General features: G+C 36.0%; 1 protein-coding gene across 1 annotated transcript in view; it reads right to left on the bottom strand.

Moving 5' to 3' along the window:
- Positions 1–2,009: 2,009 nt before the first annotated feature.
- LOC104166457 (voltage-dependent calcium channel subunit alpha-2/delta-3) overlaps positions 2,010–13,166 on the bottom strand; it is a gene marked incomplete at its 5' end in the record, with an annotated part of 99,103 nt that continues 87,946 nt past the window's right edge. Inside the window, 3 exons of the mRNA XM_009706396.1 lie at positions 2,010–2,420; positions 3,280–3,362; positions 4,160–4,272. Coding sequence (XP_009704698.1) covers positions 2,328–2,420; positions 3,280–3,362; positions 4,160–4,272 — 289 coding nt within the window. The remainder of the gene's footprint in view (positions 2,421–3,279; positions 3,363–4,159; positions 4,273–13,166) is intronic.

Consider the following 13,166-nt stretch of genomic DNA (forward strand, 5'->3'; position numbering starts at 1 on the left):
TAGTAACTTGTTTGTGTACATCAATACATTCTGCCTTTATAACTTTGTCTTAATGTATGAAAATGAACTGTCACATTCCTCTGAGCCATATTCATTTACATACCCATATTTTATTCTCTTTCACAATATTAATTTAGACTGACATATTTTAATCTCTCTTGTTACTCCGTGGCTCCTTTCTAATTATAAAACTGTCCACCTCTTTCCAAAATTAACAATGATTTATTATTAGGTATTTTCACCTTTCTTCAGTAGAAATAAATTTTCTCCTTTAATGTATTTCTTTCCTTTGTAAGAGCAATGACGATTTGTACATCAGACAGGATAGCCATTGGTATGCAGAGCTTTTCAATGGCTTTAATGAGAAAGATTTTTCTTTTCAGTTTCTACTAACAAGGAAAGATCACCTGCACTGTATCGGTTTATAAACATTTCCCATTTAAGTTGCATTGAGAAAGAACAAGCATCAGACATACAAAAGCATTATGAGGCTATAGTGTTGTGCATTCTGGAAACTCAGAAACTAAAATACTTTATTTATAAAGTATTGAGATTAATTTTGGGGAGAATGATGGAGGGTAAGGGGGAACGGTGCTCAGAGAAAAACCAAGCAAAGAACTACAGGATATCTGTGTTGGTCCAAGTGTAGAAAATGCCTTGAATTCCCAATTAGCTTAGTAAACAGAGTATGTCGCCAGGACAACAGATTGACTGAATGTCAGCTGGAAAATTATTCCCATAGTGAGTGATTTTGAGACCAACATGGAGGGACAGAGAAGTCTGTAGGAAAATACTCCTAACCAAAAAAGGTAAGGAAAATAAAATTATGAGTCCAGACAAAGATCTGCATGGTTTCAGAACTAGAGGAAGTACCAGTGCATTTGAACCCATTAAAGTATTGAAGTGGAAATTTTATTTTACTAGTTCTTCCTCTTACAAGCTAGATAGTATTCTTTAAAACAAAGACCCTCTCAGTGGCTTAGCTCCCTATTCTCTCTTAAGATACATAGCAAATCTGCTTAGCATTTACCTAATGCTAACAGCATCCTTACTCCCAATCAGGGAACTGCAATCTTCAAGCACCAGATTTAGAACAGTGGCATTTTATTTTTCATCTCATGTATTGTTAGAAGGTCACGTTATTCTCTTGACAGCATTCTACTTCATATAAAACTCCAAAGATAAACAGAGATTTACACATTTCAAAAATCAAGATCTTCAGCAAACACCCACAACAGGGACACTACTACCAATTACAAGAGGAATATACTCATTATACTAGGGGTTGGATAAATATCCCTCTTTATATAAGGTTTTAAAAGACTCAAAAATCTTATTTTCTTTATCTTCTAATTTCCTTTACAAAAAGAACATGAGGCCTAGAATAAAAAAATATTGCTCTAGATCTTTGCCCACTGAGGGTGAGCCTCAATGAATTCTCAGTGAAAACCATAATGAGTCCTGCTGACGCAGATGTGTTCTAAGTCAAACTTTCTCTGCTTATGAATTTCCTCATAATGAGCTTCTCCTAGCTGACATGGTGTCTATAGGCCAGAACACTAACAGAACAGTATCATTCTTTTATATAGATTGTTTTGCATATCTTCCCACAAATGGTAACAGACGAAAAGTATTTAATTTTGCCATCTGCAAACAAATCAACCAATTTGATCTAAAGCTTGCCCAAGTTAGGGAAAAGGCTTTAATCAGGCTTTGGCTCACTTTCCAAATGTGGCTGAGATGTTTTATAGCTATTTCCAGAAACCAAACCTTCACTATAAATCAGCACAGCGTATTACCTGCTCAGCTTCATACATGCACATGTGTTCCCTTGACTTGTTAATAAAAGCTATTCTGCCTTATTATAAAAGTTAACTTCACATTATCTTCTCTGAATCTTTTCAGAAATACCCAAAAAGCATAATAAAACATCTTCCATTTATTTTATTCTCTTCTCATCATTAATTAATTGAACAAATATGTTATCATACTTAAAATACACTCTGAAATTGTGATTTTAATATACTTTATTGAAAAAAGTACACAGTTTTAAATTGTTTTCAATGGGACAAAGCAATGGTCACCTCTATCTACCAAGTCCTTTTTTGATGAATCATGACTACCATATGCCAAATTCACATCTGCATGACTTGCAAAGTAAAAAGATAAATCTTTTTTCAACATATCTTTAAGAATTTATATCACCAACAGTTTAAAATCATGAAATGCTGATGTTCTGACTATATTTCATGTCCTCTATGTTGCACCATTTCCCAGTTCACAGTTTATCCATGTATTAGCATGCCAATCGAACACATCAGTCAATGTCACCTTGAGAAAATCGTCAATAGCAGAGGAAGAAGAACAAGAGGAGGTTTAGCACCAAGGCCTGAGACACCACCACATTCTCTTGCATTTTCCTAAAGAAAAACAAACAAACAAAGAAACATAAATACAAGCCATTACAATCAATTACAATACATGATTATTTACCAAACTACATAGGCAGAAGAGGATTGGTGCAAACAGCAAAACCCATGAACTAAATACACTCAGGAAGTAATACAGGTACATATTTTCATTTGAACAAGTTTAGATTGTAGACTAAAAGTGAGAATGATCAACAAGCTTTACAGAATCCCCTCCATGCCGTATTTTAGGTCTCATTCTACATTGCATTACACCATCACTGGCATGAAATAAAGTTACTCCAGAGTAAAATGGATGTTTATGAACATATGCTGTACAAGCCACTGGTAATCACATCCCTGCCTCTATCAGATCTACTTGGCACTATACAAATAAGAGTACTATATAGAACACAGAGTAGTAAATATGTGTAGTCATCCCTCCCAAGCAACATTGTGTGTAAACATAATTACTATAGCATCAGAGGTGAGATACCGAAACTAGTTACTGAAAAAAATATTAACAGCATAAAGTTCCCAGCCACCTCTAATGAGGAATCTTGTGATCACTGCTTGAGCCAGACTAAGTTCTCAGATATTCCTGGCTGCCAGTTTGTGCTTACATCCTACCGCGTTCTTTTATATGATACAAAACAGTCTATGAAAGCATCAAGTCCAGATATTGTCTACAGGAGTACTAAAAAGATTTGCAGCACTTACAATGTTACTCACTTCCTTTACTAGTGTGTTCTGAGTGTTCAGAATATTTCCTGATATTTCATCTTAGAAGGTAGTTTTCCTATTTATTTTTTTTAAAGAAATAAAACATCTACCAGAGTCCAAAAGAAAGGAAAAGTAGATAGAAACTTACTTCAGGGTGAAACCCGTGACAAGATTCTGGACGTCTTCTTATCTTCTGAGATTTTAAACGTTCACATTTAAGGGATTCATTATGTACACAGTAGTTAAGGAGAACTGTTCTGAGCAGTACATTTTTATGTGAGTGTTTTGAAATTAATATAGTGAAAATCTTTCAGCTCCTTCCTTCCTCTTTTTGAAAACCCAAGGTGATATGTGTGGTCAACACTAGTGCTTTTTCCTCAGTGATCCATAGTTTAGACAGTATCATTTGCACTTACACTGCTAAACTGTCTTTCCATCATAAGTCTGCAATAAAAGCACACTGCAGGCTACTTTTCATAAATTCCAACTTACGTGAGAAAGCCAATCCTGAACTACAGAACAGCACAAAATAAAAAGTGGGGCAACTAAAAATCAAGCAGTATATTTACTTTGCTACATTTTCATATTTTTGGAACGCAGGATTCTGAAACATTTTCAATACTTCAGTCCAACTCTAAAAAGATATCTATATTATATGGAGTTTTGTGAGTTCCAATATCAGGAGCTCCATTCTCATAAGGAAACTACATACTTAAGGCCTAATTTGAAAGATGTTCAGCTATCTAAAGATGACCATGACCTTATGATACTTAAAGATGCATATAAATGTGTTTGCTTAATTTTTATTGGCTGTTCAAAAAAAACCCCAAACATTTAAAAAATGGTGAATTCTCCTTAAAAATAAGTAAGAATGAATTTTCAGCTGGCTTAATTTCAAACAGACCCAGAAGTTTATAATGGGTAATGATCTGTTCTTAAGTCATGAAAGGCACGTTTTACATAATAAGAAATCTTTCAATATCTGCATCTTGAATCTCTTTCTGACAACTTTGCAAAAAAAAGGATATACCTTATTTCTATAGGTGCCATGGTAATTGGTGGGACAGAATCACAGAAGCACTCATTATCTACTACCACCATGAAGAGATTGCTGCTTGGGATTTGCTGTATAACAAAAGACCTGCAAATTAAAAAGAAATCAAATAATGGTGATATTAACTGTATTTCTGAGCAACGGGTTTTGTTAGGGTGTTTTGAACTTGTCAGCAACTGTATTATAGTCACAAATATCATTGACTTTATATATCATACTGTATCTCCACACCTTGCAGAAGTAGAGGGCCTTGGGCAATGCTTCTCTTGGTTCACAGAATATCGTTGTCCATTTTGAGATGTACATGATGCTGAAAGGTACACAGGTGAAGCATAACGGACAGGCTAATACTGCTGATACGTTAATGTGGAGACTGGGACACAAGTGAATCACCAAGGGGTTTATCAGATTTTTCTTTTTCAGATTTCAATCCTGAATCTCCGCTCAGTTATGAATACCTAGCCATGTACTTATGATCTGGAATTTTTAAGTACACAGGAAACCAATCTGCAAAAAATAATGAAGGTTGTTATGAACTCTAGATCCCAAACTTTAGCCTCTACAATTGCATTAGGGCTTTTATTCACTCTGAGTCTTGCTTGAAGCAACATGAACTACTGAGAAACATCTCAGCTTTCATCTGTCCTCTTGAGAGTCATTTAATGACTGAGCCAACAAAACAGAGATTAAGCCTCAAAATCTTCCTAAGTGAGAAGATTTATCTTAGAATAATGACAACTATATGGTACAAATATGATGACAACTCAGCACCACATGCAAATTAAGACAAAGTAGGCAACTCAAAAGGAGAGTGAGAAATAAAGACATTGCTTGTAAGAACGAAAGCACCCAGGGGAGACCAGGGAAGGATCCTGTGGGCATTTTCCAATGATCCATATAGTTACAATGAGTTGAACTCTTAAGCACATACCAAAGAGAAAAGGGGGAGGAGGCAGAGCCAAATAGGCACTGTTTAGCCTTTTCTTTGAAATTCGGGACACAATACAAAGAAAGGCTTTAAGGTTCACACCCAATTCTTGATAAATTCTTAAAACAATCAGTTAGAATTTATATATTGTACCAACAGAATATCTGCTATATCGAATATCACTGAAATCTGGCAATTCCAGGAATTAGGTGTTTTTCAGTGTGGTATGCTGGTAAATGCACAGAACGTTAAGTGAGGGTTTCAGAAGACGTGGAGAGAAACATATTTTTCCTCAGACATCTTTATTTAAAATACATATTGTCTTACTAAAATAAGTCCCTGCTTTTTCCAAAGATCACAGAAGATGAAATAGCGGAGGGGGCAGGGAATATTCAAACCTAGTTTCAGAAGAAAAAAATTTGAAAACTTACTATGAAAAGGTTGCCAATGGAAAGATTAAACACTTTTCAGTATTTTTTAAAATTACCGAAATTTCATTAAAATTACACTTAGAATGATCTGCAATATGTTAGGTTTATGTTTATACATGAAATATACATTTACGGCATAATGTAAAAGGCTAAACTTTATAAATGTACCTACCAAACAGCTGGAGCATGTAGCAAGACTGACATCATTGTAACGGAGCATCTGTGGCTTTGTGGATTTGTGTGTGGGAGAAATGAGGCCAATAAAAGGAAAGGAGGGAAAATCTTTAGCAGACAGTAACACCAGAACTGTACCACATGAATTTCTCAAAACAGTTATGAATAAATCAAACCCTAAAGGATAGAAAAAAATACTAACTTTATTCCCAGAAATGGGTACAACTTGGATTTTGTCCAGTCTGAAACTTACATTTATTGTATCTTTAAAACTAGCTCAGAAAAGGACCTGAAGGGTTTAAAGTGTTGTAACAATTAACTAGATGCTAAGTGATTAACTTCTCTTTTTGATGAGAAGGGAGTAATCACTCTTCTGTTGTAACTATGGTGTCCCTGACTCCCAGTCCTTTTGTGATAGCCCCTTTTTTGTGGCCCCCAGATGAATACTGAAGCCTTTGAGAAAACATGTACCATATAGCCAGGCTTAAAAGTGCCATTTCATGAAAGGTGGGCACATTTCCCATTTCGTTTCTTCTTTCACCCACTTCTCTGGGCTGTCATAAGGGCTGTACCATAAATGCTGTAGCTTCCCCAAAGAAGAGAGCAGGGGGGAAAAAAAAAAGTAAAAAGAATTTGGAAGCTTTTCCTATTACACTTCACCTAGCTGGAATGAAAAAAGAAAGCACTTTAACCCAGAAGAAAGTTTCCACTACAGAACTATGATGCTGAGTAAATTACTATATGGTTTCTCTCACAAAAAAAGTAAAAATCTACAAAGGTTTGTAGGAATGAAGTGATACAGAAAATTTTGCTAGACCTGGTAATTTGGGGAATGCAGTATATGCATGGATTGATGGAAATTATGAATTAAAGGAACTGCAAAGAGCAATATATTAGGTTAAGTCAAAAAAAACTTTTCTACTTTAGGAATTATATGGTAGATATCAACTAATTACATTGGTTCAGTTTACCAAACAGTGAATATTCTTACAAATCTACAGTCTGTTTATCCATTACAGATGCTTGTGAAGTGTCTAACCTTATGATGAATGCCACAGAACATGTGACTGTCATCTAAAGAGCCATGAAAAGATGAAACTTTTGGCTCACTGCAGCATTTTTTTCCATAGTGCATAACAATATCTTAACTAATATCTGCAAAGCGGAACAACTAGCTTCTCATCCACCATACTAGAGGTAAATTAAAAAGAAAATATTATCTTCCACAAGCAGTAAATGAATGTTTTTCCCTTTCACAATTCTCAAACATAATATTGAAATGAAGTTGTAAAGCCTAGTGCATGTCCTCACCAGTTAGTGACCTGTGAGGTCACAGGCAAAGGATTAACATATCAACAAGTGAAGACAGAGGATTGAAGACAGAGATTGAGTTCAGCAAATAATTAAGGACAAAAAAAAATTATGTCCATTGTATCTTTCTTTTCTATTAATAGAATGTGCACAAGCAAATCATACTTCTTTCAGCTGCTGCAATTTAAGATCATTTCACAGTCATGAAGTATTCTTACCCTCACTAGATTAATGGCAAAGAATTTTCTGCCAGTCATAACCACTGCAGTTGCTCTGTGACTATTCAGATAATTCACATGGCACTGCTTCCATGCCCAAACTGGACAAAGCACACAATCATCCCAGCAGCAGGTCTTCTGTTTGAGTTTCCATAGTGACATGCACATGCATCTTTGAAATTCATTTTGAGTGAACGTTGATGCCAGTAAGTCTCAGGAACTGAACATTCACAGAAAACAAAAGGTGCATAAATACAGTCAGAACAAAGTCTTTCAAATACTGAAATATTCCACCAAAATCTTTCATAGTGTACATCAAGATTCAGTTGCAAGGGAGAAAAACCTCTAGCAAAACAGATTCCATGACTGCAGTGGGAAATAAAGTTGCTGACAAAGTAATGAAAATGGTCTTGTCTTTTAAGTGAACTCCACTGCAAATGTCTTAAGTTTATATTACTATAAGCATTTCTGAACACCTGCTGGCTTAGGCTGTCATTTGTATCACTGGCAATATGGGAGCCAACTCTCAAGGACAGAGTAAGGGTTTTTATTGAAATTTATTGCTGGTTTAACAATCAAAAAAAGTCTGTTTAATAGTCTATGTTTAATAACTCTAGAGAATGTTTCATGTTTAAAGGGTAAAGCTCTTTTTGTGTTAAGTAATGTAAATCTTTTGATTTGAACCTTTTTCCTTTACATCAGTATCACCACCATCATTTGATAGTGGCAGCACAGAAAAAGCCTTGCATATGTCTCAATATATAAAATGGAATAAACTGTTGGGGTTCCCAAGAGTCCACTGAGTTCCCAAGCCAAACTGAGTCAGTAAGAACCTCATTAATAATTTCTCCTCCATCTTTCATCCACTGAGGAACTTGTTTGGTTTATTTGATGTGCAGGTTCAGAGGCTTAAAACAGATCTGAACACAAACTGCTTCTTCACTTTGGGGGAAGGTGAGGAAGGAAGAAATTTAATACTCAAAAGAGGCAGAGAGAGAAGGAAGAAAATCTAGTCATGCCAAACTATTTCATTAACGAAGAAAAAAATAAGAACAGAGAGTAAATCTGCAAGAAAGTCTGTATTTTGAGTCAGAGCATTACACAACACTTCTCATGTTGCACACACTTTAGCTATTTCTTTCTAACCTATTTCTGTATTGGCCCATATGAAAACAACTGCATAAATATCGTAGAAATTGATTTGGAAAAAAAGAAAACCAGTTTCATATTTTACTTGGAAATAGTAAGTATTTGCTCAAAAATGCAAGTATTTATTAATCTATTCCTTGAAAACTAATTATTCATTGTGGAATGAAACAGGAAAAGACTTGGAATTCAAGTACAGCTGCATTCATAGTTATATTTGCTAAAGTCATGCTTATGAAGGCATGATAAGAAAGCACACTTTTAATGTGTGTCTGATGGCTAAATAACTCTTCCCACAGAGAACCAGTTCTTTCTAATTTCTTAAGATAGCCTAGAATTTGGAAAGCATTATAATAGGACTGTAATACAAATCTTGGAGGGCAGTCACATCAGCTGCCTTTATTCACGTAACTCAGGTTCCTACATTAGAAGTGTAATCATCTCCAACTCTGAACAGAGTACATGAAGAGACACAGACACATGAAGGATAATTCAGGCCAGGAGCTTGGCTTTGGTGATCTGAATCATCCTCTGCAGGAGGGTCTTTCTCTCTCTTTAATGGCTGAATAGTGATCCCGCAGAGGAATGCATCCTGAACTGGATGAAATGTGATGCCTAAAGCTAAGTGCGGACTACAACACCTGCTCTAAAAGAGCCAGCACACTACATTCAAACCTGTTTGGTTTTTTTTTTCCCCCAGTTTGAATCTCTTCCTTTTGCTTGTATATATAAAAGTTTTCATACAGTTATAATACATACTGTATTGTTATCATAATAATTTCTCCCACAGACTATGTTTTAAAAAAAAAAACAAACCCAACCTAATTTCAAAAATGTAAGCTCTTTTTCTTATTATAAGAATTACTTTCTCCTGTAAGAAGGAATAATTAGAAGATATACTCAGGGCAGTAGAGGAGTAGGGACTGAGCTGACACTAACCCTTGCTATACTGCCCTTTTTCCACAGCATCTGCTTCTTTCTCTTACTTTCATCTTCCAGCCTCTGAATCTCTGGGGTAGCAAAGTATCAGTAAGGCAACTGGGAGAGGGACAAACCTCCCCAGAAAGGAGGGAGATGTTCCAAGACAGGGATAAAAGGCGGGGGTGATAGGACAAGCAGTGTCAGTGCCCTGTGGGAAAGGGACAGAGTGAAGAAGGTTATCAGTTGCTGCAGCAGGTGGCTTTGTTGTGGGGCCTTTGCAGTCTATCCCTTTAGGGATTTCAAAGCATCTCCCACATTGATGAAAACGGGCACAGCAGGAGCAAGGTAGAGCTACTTGCCAACCTTTTTCTTCCTGGTTGCTGTAGTCATGAGGCTGCTACATCTTCTGAAGTAAGACCAGTTTACTGGCCAACTTGAGGATCACACACTTCTGTAAGTCACTTATTTCCTTGCCTAATGCAGGTCATTGCTTCGCTACAACTACCTGAATCATAAGGTGCAAAATCTGTATGTGTTAGGCTTAACATCTTGTCTCTGAAATGCTGATGGCTTCCTTTCCTAACATAGCTGGATCCATAACAGGCAAAGCCAAGGTAATTCAGTTTCAAATATGCAAGAAATGTGTCTTGTCCTGCTAAGCAAACTTAACCTTTTTTACTCTCTACTGTTTTTACTCTCTACTGTTTGGTTATAACATCTGCTATTAAAGGAAATCGATATTACTGTTAAACAGCTTAGGCTCTGTATTTCCATGCAGGAAAGAGAATCCATTTCCTTGTCCACTGATGTTAAGTTTTGGACAGGATATAAACTGAACACACACCTGAGGTTTCGCTATGAATAAGCAGCCACTTACATAGCCTCAGACACACCCAATCTTAAGGAAATGTGTTGAATGCAGCATGTTTTGTGTAGGACTGAGGGTGGGCCAGACAGCTGGAGAGAGGATACAGTCATATTAGACTGTTCAGACTGAGGATCCCAAATACCATCATTTATTGGTCACTCACACTGAACTATTTTCCTAGCTCACAATCCTGCTACCATTAGCTGGTGGCCAGTGACACTGTTACAAAACTTGTTTCAACAACAAAGAATGGTAATAAACCTCCTAATAGCATTCAGAAATCTCTGATTTTCAGATCCATTTTCCCCTTCTTTTTCAGACAGTTGCAAGGGTTGCAAAGTGTTTGAGGGAACAGAATGAGTGACAAGGAGCATGGAACTCTGAGATACTTACAGGGTAAGACTACACTTGAGGAACCAAAAAATTTAGAGAAAATATCTTCCAATTAGCCTGCAGAATGGAAGATATTTCTTTGTAATTTGAGGATGATTTGAGCACAGCACTAACGTTAAAAGCAATTCAACTTGTTTAAAAACAATGCTGTGTGTTTCTACTTAAAACTTAATTCTTGTTTTCTCACAGAAATATTGCATTATTATGCTTTGTTTTAAAACACACTTGTTCATAAGTAAGAATTATTATTCTATACGGTATATTCTACAAACAATATACATAGTTTTAATTTTACAAAAATATGCTGCTATTATATCTGTGCTTGTGACACCAGATGCTATGTAGTAGAGTACATGGTCATGATAAACACATGGCTTAGGCGGGATTTTAATCCTATAAACATTTAAATGGCTGTTCAGATTCATCTTTCATTTCATGTTCAGGAGCTTTAACAGCCTGATTCAAGCAAAAAAAAATTCCATATATGTATTTTTCATTTGTTTCTGTAATGACCGTAGGAACGCTTTAATACTGTTGTTTAATGTAACAGTGATGACTGTGGGACTTGCACTCGAATTATGACTAGAATAATATCTCATTGTTGCGTTAGCATATGTCACTCCTGCACATACATAATCATATCAATCATGTTTAGGAGGCAACAGAGATCTTTTATCTACCAGTTGTTTTGCCCATACGGATGAAACCTACAAAGCATGGAAGAATTTCACTGTGAGTAGTTTGAACTGAAATACACAGAGCAATATTTTCAAACTGTCAAGCTAAACACATGCACAAAGATGTGAAAAAGTAGTCTGAATTTCCATGGTACTCAATTCAAATAGCCTCCACTGAGCGCTCTGATGCTTGAGCATCTCTGTAAATTCAGCTATTTCCCTCTGAGTCTTTCAGTGTATTTTTTGAGTGCAAACCTGCATTAATGAATTTTGAGTATTTTGGATTAAGATTAGTTGTTACTTTGTGATTACATTTCATATCTGTCAAATTTGATCTTTCTTATTTTTAAATAAAGAAAAAACATATCAGCACCAGAGTACAGTAAATGGAAAATATTGTGCACTCTGCACTCAAATATGTGTTACTCACATAACTGTTGGTTGCAAATGTTCAACCCTAATGGTCTGGAACAAACTTTAAGCATTCAACTGAAGTGCAGATATCCGCTGTGCTGTTTCCCAACCCCTATCATGTGTTTTCCAGGCTGCTGGCTACATTTCCAACCCACATTTCTCTCACTTATCACATTTTTTACATGAATGAATGAATGAAATGTTTATATCACAGTTCAATTGGGCTACTTGGGTTTTTTTTAAAATAAATCATGATAGAGAATGAAATATCTTTAATGCAATTTATAAAAATAACATGTATGCCAACAACAACATTTCTGAGAGCTGGAGCAGTGGAACTATATGAAAAAAGCAGCTAGTGGTTCTCTCATATAAAATGAGACCGATAAACTCTCAGCCTTAGGCCTGTAACCTGACCCCATGCTAGCAAACTATTGCTACCACGTATAGCCTGATTTAAATGAACAGTATCATCCTCACCGTTCCCACTTCTGTCAAAGGCTTGCAAGCCCAGAGATCTGTGGCACATTGGCAACCACTTCCTTTCAGATAGGAAACCTCAGAAGTGCCATTTCTCTTTCATTATCAATCAGGGAATGCTTTCTCAAATAACTGATGCTCAGATTAGAGTACCTTACCAACTGCATATTAGAAATATTACAAACATCCACAAGCTTTGAGTGAATGAAAAAAATGTACTTTGTGTAATGAGGAATTCAACAATGCTCCTAAGCTTTCTAGTGCAGCCACCCACCCTTATGACGATGTAAGATAATGGAGAGTTCCAGATTACTAGGTTTAAAATGGACCGCAAAATTTTTGCAAAGAAACCAAGCTCAGAAATCCCACAAACTTTAAATATGAGTCAAGGTTCACACCCTTGAACAAACTTGAGCTGACAGTGTGGCATAAGTGGGTCTCCATACACAGAGTGGGTACCTGATTCTATGGTAAATTACTCACAATGAACAACAGAAGAGATACAGTAATCAGCACAGATGCCTCTTAAAGCTTGGACTTTGTTTTTTGATAGTGGCACCTGGTTAGCAGGACAATCATAGGGATGTCAGAGTAGTTATCCAAACTGGAAAATGCAGTTCTACTACAGCATATTAGCCAACACGTGTTTTTAGCAGATTTTTGTAGCTCTACTTAAGTAGCTGTGGTTTGTATTGAGAGACATCTCAGATAATGTTTTTAAAATACTAGATGATTTCTAACCTAGATTCTAAATATAATTTAAAGATTAAAAAGCCAGTTGATTTCCTCTGATTTAGGAAGGCTCACAAATATCACATGATATTGTAAAAGTAACTTTTGAATTGCATGAACTGGTAACTACTCTTTTCCCACAGCTTTAGGTCTAGTCTAATCTACAAAGATGATATGGCTCTAGCAAAGAGCTACCCAACACAAACCGAAGTATACAAAGCAGAGATGATCAGAAAATTCACATGAAAAGTGTAAAAAATCCTAGAACTAAAGTGCTTATTGGAGGTG

The sequence above is a fragment of the Cariama cristata genome, unplaced genomic scaffold, assembly GCF_000690535.1.
Source record: "Cariama cristata isolate BGI_N322 unplaced genomic scaffold, ASM69053v1 scaffold118, whole genome shotgun sequence".
NCBI classification, from domain to species: domain Eukaryota; kingdom Metazoa; phylum Chordata; class Aves; order Cariamiformes; family Cariamidae; genus Cariama; species Cariama cristata.